Raw genomic sequence first — 10,864 nt, forward strand, 5'->3', positions numbered from 1 at the left:
AATTGTGCAATACAATTCAAAACAACAAAAATAAATCAAACTCCCATGCCTTAATACTAGTCTTCGATCTTGCCAGTAACATAATGACCACCATTATGAACAAGTTGTGAAACCAACCCCATTAGGACTGTGCTAGCACCTTTACAAAGCAAAACCTTTCTTGAGACATTAGGCATCAAAGCATTCCCTTTTTCCACCCTAGAAAAAAAAAGAAAAAAGAAAATAAGCATATGTAATAAAAATAAGTAAACAAAACTAAACCTATTAAAAATATGTAAACAATGCCAATGTCTCTTCTCAAAGTGAGTATTAGTCATCACATTACAAACCAAATAAGGCATTCCACAAACCATATGTAAGGCCAAGAGTGCATGCAAAAATAATAATAATAATAAGTTGGGATAGAGTGTACTCTCAATCCCACCCTTTTATTTTAATGTGTTAATGTTCATTAGAATAGAATATTCATCAAATACAAGCTCATTACTATAGTTTATGAACACAACAAGATTAATTTGAGGATACAATCTAAATAAATCAATTAATAATACTACTTAAATCAATTGGATGGCCATTTATTTTCTAATTACAGTATAGTGTTATTTTATAGTTTCTAAAGAATGAATGAAATTTGTGAATCATATATTAAATAGTAAAAGAGTAATGAAAAACCTATTAATTCTTACATGATAAAGCCATTGTTATCGATATCAACTGCAAGCAACTCCTTCAGAATGATTTCCCAATGTAACACACACTTGGTAATCCTTCTATGCTTCTTCACAAATTTTATGACTTCACATCATAAGAAAACCAAGGTATGTAGTACCTTTTTATCAGAGAATAACAAATGTAGAAGTAGAAATTCACTTTCGTCTACCTGTAAGAAGAATAAATAGTAATTCACTAGGAAAACAAAAACAACAAACACAAAAAATAATTTCAGCCACTTCTCATTTCTTAAAACATACCCTCACAAAGTTAAATAGAGAGAGAGAGAAGGAATATTTCAATTTAAAATTTTAAAATAAACGTTTATAGATTATAAAGTAAAATATAAATAATACAAAAGGATACATTTAAAAAACTCACACACAGCCCAATAGGTTAAGAGATTGAATCATCAGATTTCTATCTTGGCTCTTTTGAAATTTTAGCACCATCAATTCCAATGATCCCACTACTCAACACAAACAAAACTAATTCGGCATTGCTTAAAAGCCTTTCCTTGCTCCACCCAGTAAATAGAAAAAAAATAATAATAAAGAAAGAAAATAAGCAAATGCGCGCATTAAACATAATTATATTAAACTAAATTTTAAGTGTAGGCAATGTGAGTTTACCTTCTCATAGAGAACATTAAGAGCATCGGTCCTAAGATATTTTACTTATTTACATCCCAAAAATCAAAAGTTCCCAAAAATCAAAAGGTTCACAAATTATTAGAAAACAAAAGATCGATTGCAATAAAATAAGCTGCATGTCCTAAAATATTTTATTTATTTACAAACATTTTACTTGTAAGTCCAATTAAATCAAGTCTGAGGTGGAGGGAGAACACGCCCAGTTTGTGCAAAAAATGCAAGCATGAACTCGCTAACTTGATCCTTGACTTTATCCCTAACTTGATCTTGAATATCTTGTTGGATGTTTCCTTTCAACTCATTTATCTCTTGCCTCATCTCTTGCATAGTCTTCTCCGCTTCTTTCGCCCTAGCACGAGTTTCATCCAAATCTTTTTGAGTTGCATGATTAGTTGATGAAGTAGGCCTATATTTATCGCCAGGCCCAAGAAAAAAATTTGATGACTGCCCTAATACTTTAAACACTATTTCTTCCTCTATCTCACGGCTTATAATTTCTCCATTTGCAATAGCAGAATCTTTCATTTTCACCATTTCAGCCTACATGCATGCTCAAAAAGGAAAAAAATATTAATTAAAATGTACACTTCCATGATTAAATTAAATAATTAGAAACTTTACTACAGATACATTCTTACGTATTTTTTCAAAGCCTCCTCATCAGTCTCATTGTTCTTGATATGTGAAGTTGCATAAAATTCAATGAAACTTTCATTTTCTCCAATTTCATTATTTTCCTGTGAAAAAAGATCCAAATAGACAAGGAATCTAACATAAAACAAATTGCGGAGGAAATTATAGAATGTCTTATCAATAATGCTAACTAGCCATTTTTAAACAAATATAATATAATCAATACATAACATTAAAACACTAATCAATATAACATTATATAAAAATTAACAAAATATAAAATGACTTTTCTCATTACCATCTCAGCCAAGTACTCAACATATGCTTTCGACCCACCATAATTTTTAGTCCTCAACTTTTTCCTATTTTCCTTGTTCGTCTTACTGCGATTCTCCATGATATTTAATAATAAGTAATTAATGCATATCAATATATATGTTTGTGGTAATGAAACGAACTTTTAAAGATACTATATGTATGAAATTGAATTTAAATTGTATATATATATATAAAGATACTATATGTATGAAATTGAATTTAAATTGTGTATATATATATATATACACAATTTAAATTCAATTTCATACATATAGTATCTTTAAAAGTTCGTTTCATTACCACAAACTTTTGGGAGCTAAATCTGTCGCACAAAACATTCAAATTCTCGATTGAGACTTCTTCGAATGGGTTACGCCGAGCAATCGCGTCATTATTGAAGTTAACATAGTGTTTTTTCATTTCGTGCCGACGAGCCCTTAAACGCACGGTCAATTGATTGGCAATTGCTTTTGTATGATATTCTTCATCATTACATATAAATTTTTCCTAAAGAAATGAAATAATTATCTAGTTAATTGAAGCGAAGGGAAAAATTAATCTATTAACTTAAAAAGAATCCTGTATATATATACATATATATATATATATGAGTATCACCTTAATTCTTCCAATAACGATCTCCTTCTCTTCAAGGGGTATCTTATCATATCTCGGATATATGGGAGGAATACGTTTTGCCTGCATTCCAACTTCTGCTATCCAGAGCTTTCCATTCACACATGTCGGCTGCAATTGTCCATCCTTAAATGTAACTTGTATGGGTTGCTTTTTATTGCGCATCCGTATGTTCTCCAATGCCTTGTTCGTTGTGGGACCACGCCTTTTCACAGATGTGGTAGAACCTGCAATAAAAGTTCCCTTCAATATTAGTAATACCATAAACAATAAGACAATAAAGACGTAATAATAAGTCATATTATTAACTTACCCTGAGTCTTAACTGGTGTGGACTGAACCTGATCATCATTCTGACTAGTGCTGGGCATCACCCTACTATGACAATTAGAAGCCATGTATGCTAGAAGCAAAGTACTATAACATAGAAAACAAAAGCATATTGTTTCGAAGGAGATATATTACTTAAAGACTACCATCAATCATGCAATATAGGGAAAAAAAAACAAAAAATCAAGACTTAAAATGAATAGATGCAATTTATTATGGAATTCAGCATTACGAAAAAAATATAACTGAAATGAGTACATCTTAGCAGAAAAATTTATACTAAATTCACGAATTTAAATTTCCATATCTACACTAAATACTATTCTATATCGGTATCATCGTCAATAAGCAGAATATCTTCTTCATCTGAGTAGTCATTGCTGAATGCATCTTCTTCATCTGAACTATCATCATCAAGACATGAGTCGTCTTCATTTGGACCACCACCATGAACATTTGCATTATTCAGGCTTTTTTGAACCATATCTGTATCAATTTCATCTAATGCCATGTCATTGTTAGTTAAGATCAACGAGTCAATTTATGTGTCTCAAACAACCCCATTAACCTCTAAAGACTCAAAGTCTTGATATGCAACCTCCTCACTACTTTCTCTTTCATTTAACCCATCTTTATCCTTCTCTAGAACATCGTAGGTGTTTCTAGGATTAATCTGTTGCACAACTTCCCATTGACCCTTTAATTTATTGTCCTTGAGGTTCAAAACTTGATTTGCTTGGTCAGCTAGCACAAATGGGTCATCATTATAAGCTTTACGGGAGAGATTGACACTAGTGAAATATTGATCTTTATGAATTCCAGCCCTAACATCAAACCAATCACAATTGAATAAAAATAATTGTCTTTTCTTATCATAAGACAATTCAATGATGTCTGTTAAACAACCATAAAAATCAATGTCTTCTCCTTTAACTATCACACCATTATTTTGTGTTTTTCTATTTTTCTCTCTATCCTTCGTATGGAACCTAATTCCATTCACAATGCAGCCTATATATCGATTTACTCTTGAGTCAGGGCCACAAGCTAAGGAAAAAAGATCATCAGTACATACTACGACGCAATCCTTTAACCTATACGCAAATGAAAGTAGCTTATATCACATAAATGAGAATAGTTAGAGATAAATCAGGAGTGTTCAATTTAGCAACTTACACATTCTTTAAACCATTCAGTAAATTCCATTACATGGTTAGGATCTTGACTCTGATCTTCCTTGTGTTCACTACATAATTATTTTTGAAATTGTCAATAGTTTAGTTGAATACATTAGACATTATAATATAATAATATCGCAATTTTACTTACCGTAGGAATGGCTCCACTTCTGTACAATTGTTAAGCACATAAAAATGAGCCTTTTTAAGATCTGCAGATCCTATCATTTCATAATGTCTAGCCCCTAATGGGTGAACATTCTACATGAATATAGAGAAACCATTTGACTTATGGATTTGCCCCCGTCAAAGTTTCTCTCCTCTTGATTGAAACATGTCTCCATGCCTTGAAGATACATCGAACAAAACGTGACACACTCATTATCAATATAAGCTTCAGCAATTGAACCTTCAGGCCGTGCTTTGTTGCGAACATATGATTTCAAAGTATGTAAAAATCTGTATTATTTTCAAATTGACATAATTATAAAATACATTTAACACAATTAGAAATATATTTAAACATTAGAAATAATAAATAAAACACACCTTTCAATAGGATACATCCAACGATATTGCGTTGGCCCGCCAAGGATAGCCTCACGAGGCAAATGAACGGCTAGATGAACCATCACATCAAAAAATCATCTTTAGCCTCACGAGGCAAATGAATGGTGGAAAGATCATCTTTAGCTTGCAAAGTAAGGATGTAATGTCCCTTTCAAGTGCTTCCTTCTAGCTTCAATGTCTTACAACACAACTCTTTAAAAAATAATCCAAGCTCTACCAATGCATTGGACACCTTATCTGATATGTTTCCACGAATAACAACTGGAAGAAGACGTTGCAGAAGTATATGACAATCATGACTTTTCAAACCAGATATAGTACAATTTTTAGTATTCACACAGCGAGATATGTTGGAACCATATCCATCTGGCAACTTCACAGCCTTCAACCATTCACAAATGCTTATTTTCTTTTCTTTAGACAATGTGTAGCATGCAGGTGGCATAAAAAACTTGTTACTTCTAGAAATAAGATGTAATTCCTTTCTTATGCCCATTGATTGCAAATCCAATCGAGTCTTCACATTGTCTTTTGTTTTACCTTCAATGTTCATTAATGTCCCCAATACGTTATCACATAAATTCTTCTCTATGTGCATAACATCAAGATTATGTCTTAGCTTAAGGCCCTACCAATAAGGCAATTCAAAGAATATGCTCTTCTTAGCCCAATTTAACTCAGCTTTGGTACGCTTCCTCTTCTTGTTGGTAGGTCCCTTTCCGAAGTCAACATCCCTAATTTGGAGTAATTGTTGAAACACCTCATCACCAGTCAATTCTTTAGGTGGTTACCTAATCTCCTTGTTACCATCAAACTGTTTGTACCAATTTCTCCATCTATGTTCCGGTGGTAGCCAACGACGATGGCACATGTAACAAATCTTTTTTCCATTCTCCAAACGCATTGAACATTTATCCACGTTGCAAATAGGACATGCCATGTACCCCTTTGTGACCCAACCAGACAAATCTCCATAGGCAGGAAAGTCATTCATAGTCCATAATACCGACGCGTGTAATCTGAAAGTACGCTTGGTAGTAGCATCATAAGTGATTACACCATCCGCCCACAACTCTTTTAGCTCATTAATCAATGGTCTCAAGTACACATCTATTTCCTTACCAGGTGATTTCGGTCCAGGAATAGGCAATGACATAAACAAATATGGTTCTTTCATGCATTTCTAAGGTGGCAAGTTGTACGGAACAACCATTACTGGCCACATGCTATATGAATTACTCATGTTACTAAATGGATTAAATCCGTCACTTGCTAGACCTAGTCGAACATTACGAGGATCCTCTGCAAACCAAGGATACCTTTTGTCAAATTCCTCCCATGTTAAAGAATCAGCTGAATGTCTCAACACATTAGTCTCCTTAAGACACTCCTCTTTGTGCCACCTCATATCTGACGACGTTTTCCTCGACATAAACAACCTTTGAAGCCTGGATTTCAGGGGAAAGTGCAGAAGGATCTTTTGGGGAATTTTTTTACCTTCAACTTCATGATTTTTGTATCTAAATTCACCACACCGAGGGCACGCCTCAATACTCTCGTGCTCTTTCCAGAATAGGACACAATCATTTATACAAGCATGTATCACTTTATATCCAAGTCCTAGTTCACGTAGTATGTTTTTAGCCTCATAATGTGACTTTGGAATGTCAATTTTAGTCAATGAATCTTTAATAATCCCTAGCAACATGGTGAATGATGTATTACTCCATCTATTATATACCTTTGCGTGTAATAACTTCATAAGGAATGTTAGTTTTGAACATTTCTCTCCTGAATATAACTCATGTTCTGCATGTCGTAATAAATCTGGGAACCCACCATCTCCTATGTTAGGATCTGGCAAGTCATTGCCCATCCCACGTTGAACATCTGGCATTTCTGACTGCATAATTGTCCCATGCACACGTCTTCTAGCAACTGCGGTACCTCATCATTACCTTCCTTTTCATCAACATCTTCCTCTAAATTCTCATTACTTCCTATATCATATTCCTCTCCATGCCATTCCCAATGAGTATACTCCCTATGTATCGCATTCTGATTCAAGTGTCCTTTAACCTCTGGGAGTGGCCTATATACAGAGTTACGACATTTGGAACAAGGACACCTAGTCTGATTCTCACCGTCTACATGGGATTTAGCTACCTCGAGGAAATCTCTAATCCCTTTCGCGTATCTCGGATCAATCCTAGACGGAATTTGCATCCAACTTTTATCCATCTACATTTACGAATGCCATAACACACATGAATAAAGAATAAAAAAATAAGTACAGTAAAATACCTCGTTCTTAATATAAAATAAGTAATAAATGCGTTATTCACTTATTTAGCCCCGTTTAATAAATTATGAATTAAAAATGGTTAAAGAAAGAGAAGAGGATCTTGAGATCAGAGCTCACCGCCTCTATTTTCTTAGTATCATTTAGAGTTCTTTATTCTCTCTTTTTTATTTTCCTTGAGAAGATTTCCCAAGTACTATAATATTGCTTACTGAGAGTATTTTAATTCAGCTCTAAAAAACTTGTAGCAGTTGAAGAAAGTTAGTCAACTCCACAATTGCTCTGTCCTGTAGTCTCATGCATATTCTACATTAGACATGTCAATCTCACTATCACATTTGACAATGATATAATTTAGAGGATGTGATGTGGAAAAAAAAAAAAAAAAACCATAGGAAAATGCAGTTGTAGTCATAACCAAACCATCTGATCAAGCAGCACTCCATTCCTTGACTAAGTTTCAATACAAATAAGCATTCAAGCATCTTATTGGTTGCATAACTCACATACTGTATTCACTAATCAATGTGTCATAACAAATATAAAGACTTAGAGCATATAACACATGCATGCAATTGCCAAATGCTTAATTGCATTAAGAATATCTAGAATTTTCTCTTACTAAGAGAAAAGAAATAACATGTTTAAAATTCAACACAAGTATTACCAATATTATTTGCGTTGCACTCCACGGCGTGTCTCTTGGACTCTACCTGTATTAACAAGTAATACATTTTCAATGGATAAGTAACAGGAAGAAGATAAAAGAATGAAAATACAAGTAAGGTTACTTTTACTCATATAATAAGGTCATATGGGATGGAGTACATAAATAACTTCAGAAATGTGCAATGGCAAATGAAATATAAGCCCCTACTGTACATGTCATACAACGATACCCCCACCTCATCAGTTAATGATAAAAAGAGTTGAAATGGTGTCCTAAGTGAAGTCAGGACCACAATTCTTGACAATATGCATAAAACTTCCAAAAGATTAATAATAAATCAATGTAAAGAGCAACAATTCCTGAACTAAAAACAACAGTTCAATATAGAGCGATCATTAAAGTAGTTTGAACTGACATGCAAACCAAAATGCCATATTATAAAACACCCCAAGTACCATAGTGATTGAATCCTACTAAATTAATTCAAGCACATAGGAACAAGAAAAACATGAATAACCAATTGACATGTACAATCAACCAAGAGTGTTAAAACTGATAGACATGACCTAAATGATATATACTGTAGATTGAAAAAAAAATAAACCTTCCTAATAGAATTCAGAAGCTAACCCTTCTAAATGTTAATATTTATATCAACTGCCAACTATTAATTCCCTACATTAGAATGAGAACCAGAGTGTCAATGGCAAGTCCAACTACATCTGCCAATTGCTGGCCATGTTTTTGAAATTGAGAACCTTATTTCAATATTTGGACACATCAAGCCTTGTAGTGTTTGTGCCATATTGGTTAAATAACAACTGACATATAAGTTTAAACCAAAGTACAATTTTAAGTTCATTCTAATTCATATCTAATCCTGATTTACTCAAATAATATATGTTAATCTTTAATCTTTAAGTATGTTATGCATAACATATCTTTAAAATTCATTTACCTTACTGAAAAAAGAAAAAGAAAATTTTGAAGTATGTTATGAAATGGACGCTAAGTAGTACAAGTCAAACCTTATCAAGGAAAAGACCATAGCTTGGGTGGTATCTAGAAGCATCCCAAATACCATAAGGTAAAAGGTTTAAAGTTTAAGGCTTTAAGCAACCTAATTAAGGTGCAGCAGTGTTTATTACTGATTAGAAGTGGAATATCTTGATATAGTATGTGTTTCCTGCCTCACCACACCAAAACCCCCAATAAAATAAAATAAAATAATAAGTAAACCCCCAATAAAATAAAATAAAATAATAAGTAATATAAATATATAATTAAAAAAGGAAGGGAAAAAAAAAAAAGCAAAAAAAATAATGAAGGGGAATTAAAGAAAGAGAAAAAATCAAAATCCAGAAACAAAAAGCCTAATTTTTCACTTCTTATCATCATCTCCTTTGGTCAAAGGTGGTAGCAGGAAACTTTTAATTCTCCTGTTACACTAATTTTCCACATAATCCAAAGCGTATAAGCCAGACACAAACTCATGGGTCGTATGGATCCATATTTGCATAAAATCAAGAATAAATTTTATGTGATGCACTAATTAAAGAATAAATTGTATTGATGCATAGTTTGTGTGTGCACATTCTAGATCACACACTAGTTCTCATCTGTTTATATATATAAGCAACTTCCATTTTCATACAAACTGAGCTACCTTTTGAGCAAAATCATGTATCACAGTTAAACAATCCGACACGTGAAACAACGTTATTTCAAACGAAAGTTTGAGTGCAAGAATCATCTCACCTCCATCCCATGGTGTATCATCAGGACTGCAATCCACACCAGAAAAGAAACCAGAAAATGGATCCAACTATACTATTAACAAATTTCTGAAAGCTGAGTTAAAAATTCAGAAAAATAAAAAATAAAAAAAACAAAAAAAAAACCTATATATATTCATGTAACATTTGTTAATAAATATATGGATGAAAAAATAAATAAATAAATAAAAGAACTTGTATTCAACATGTTCTTGTTGATTGTTTAATTTTCGTTTTGCTCTCATGATCCTCTTTTAACACAATGAATTGTTGGAACATGTTTAATCAATTAACAATAACTATGAAAATTAACAAGAACACATACAAAAAGATAGGGTTTGCTGTAAATTAAATCATAATTAATCACTTCAAAGCCCTAAATAGTAAAATGCAATATTAGATTTTAAAATACCAAGAAGAAAAAGGAAAAATTTGTCAATTGATTAAGAGATGTCAGTTTGAGATTTGAACTTACAGAGATTTTAGGGCTTCTCTTCTTTTTCTATATCTCTCTAAGGGGAAGTCAATTTTTGAAGGAGCAAGCCACGAAGTCTTCCGATGGCAGGGGCAGCCAATTGTTGATGGAGATGTCAAAGGTAGCCGGCTGTTGAAGGAGATGGCAACGCTAGGTTTGAGAAAATAATGTGCAACCAGTGACAGAAAATGGAGGGCAAAGTAGTGAGAGAAAATGGCGGGCATAATAGTGGGGAAGTAGCAGGTTAATTTGATCGACATCCGGGAGAGAAGAGGGGGCGGTGGATAATGTGATGGGAGATGATATAGTAAAGGAGATGATGATATACCAATAATGAAATTGTTTTTTTATTTTAGGGTATTTTATGATTAAAACGGCACCGTATGTACTCAAAGTTTTGGGATAGAGATAAGCTTCTATGTAAAATCTGAAGGGCGCTAAAAAAATAAATGAAAAATAAATTAATTATCATCCAAATCTGCACGCCAAAAAGAGAAAACACGAGGGAACTTTTCCCGCTACGCAATTGGTCACAAATAATTCAATTCGTCCCTGAAAACATATACAAATAATGACAAATCAATATTTTGTCTTTAAAAAATTACTTTTAGGG

General features: G+C 32.9%; 2 protein-coding genes across 9 annotated transcripts; both read right to left on the reverse strand.

The window, feature by feature from the left end:
- Nucleotides 1-1,275: 1,275 nt before the first annotated feature.
- Nucleotides 1,276-10,574, reverse strand: LOC132295103 (uncharacterized). Of its 8 annotated transcripts, none has more exons than XM_059793186.1 (8): nucleotides 10,252-10,574; nucleotides 7,999-8,044; nucleotides 5,009-7,270; nucleotides 3,265-4,918; nucleotides 2,934-3,178; nucleotides 2,616-2,822; nucleotides 2,003-2,101; nucleotides 1,276-1,904 (listed from the first exon to the last, which is right to left on the reverse strand). In XM_059793186.1, exons 4-8 carry the CDS (start codon nucleotides 3,347-3,349, stop codon nucleotides 1,536-1,538), a joined length of 1,005 nt encoding a protein of 334 aa, XP_059649169.1. In that variant the 5' UTR covers nucleotides 3,350-4,918; nucleotides 5,009-7,270; nucleotides 7,999-8,044; nucleotides 10,252-10,574; the 3' UTR covers nucleotides 1,276-1,535. The 8 variants fall into 8 exon arrangements, with proteins under 8 accessions (XP_059649169.1, XP_059649171.1, XP_059649175.1 ...); XM_059793188.1 differs by having other exon boundaries at nucleotides 3,265-4,527; nucleotides 4,611-7,270; XM_059793192.1 differs by lacking the exon at nucleotides 5,009-7,270 and having other exon boundaries at nucleotides 3,265-3,326.
- LOC132296291 (uncharacterized) lies at nucleotides 3,832-6,185 on the reverse strand. The gene is made up of 7 exons (XM_059794501.1): nucleotides 5,837-6,185; nucleotides 5,213-5,569; nucleotides 5,009-5,078; nucleotides 4,806-4,918; nucleotides 4,611-4,704; nucleotides 4,471-4,527; nucleotides 3,832-4,375 (listed from the first exon to the last, which is right to left on the reverse strand). The coding sequence occupies exons 1-7, from the start codon at nucleotides 6,183-6,185 to the stop codon at nucleotides 3,832-3,834; spliced, it is 1,584 nt and encodes a 527-aa protein (XP_059650484.1).
- Nucleotides 10,575-10,864: the final 290 nt, after the last annotated feature.

Source organism: Cornus florida, unplaced genomic scaffold (assembly GCF_030987335.1).
Source record: "Cornus florida cultivar Cherokee Brave unplaced genomic scaffold, ASM3098733v1 CherokeeBrave_3.0.0_Hap2_Chr02, whole genome shotgun sequence".
Taxonomy (NCBI): Eukaryota; Viridiplantae; Streptophyta; class Magnoliopsida; order Cornales; family Cornaceae; genus Cornus; species Cornus florida.

Excerpts from the sequence above, each read along its gene's own strand:
- LOC132295103 (XM_059793190.1), bottom strand. The coding sequence starts at position 3,349 with ATGGCTTCTAATTGTCATAGTAGGGTGATGCCCAGCACTAGTCAGAAT. Across the intron at positions 2,823-2,933 it reads TCGTTATTGGAAGAATTAAG|GAAAAATTTATATGTAATGA; the intron begins GTGATACTCATA and ends TCATTTCTTTAG. Across the intron at positions 2,102-2,615 it reads TTAGCTCCCAAAAGTTTGTG|GAAAATAATGAAATTGGAGA; the intron begins GTAATGAAACGA and ends CTTTTTTCACAG.
- LOC132296291 (XM_059794501.1), bottom strand. The coding sequence starts at position 6,185 with ATGTCATTGCCTATTCCTGGACCGAAATCACCTGGTAAGGAAATAGAT. Across the intron at positions 4,528-4,610 it reads GAAGTGGAGCCATTCCTACG|TGAACACAAGGAAGATCAGA; the intron begins GTAAGTAAAATT and ends ATAATTATGTAG. Across the intron at positions 4,376-4,470 it reads GTAATGGAATTTACTGAATG|GTTAAAGGATTGCGTCGTAG; the intron begins GTTTAAAGAATG and ends ATTTGCGTATAG.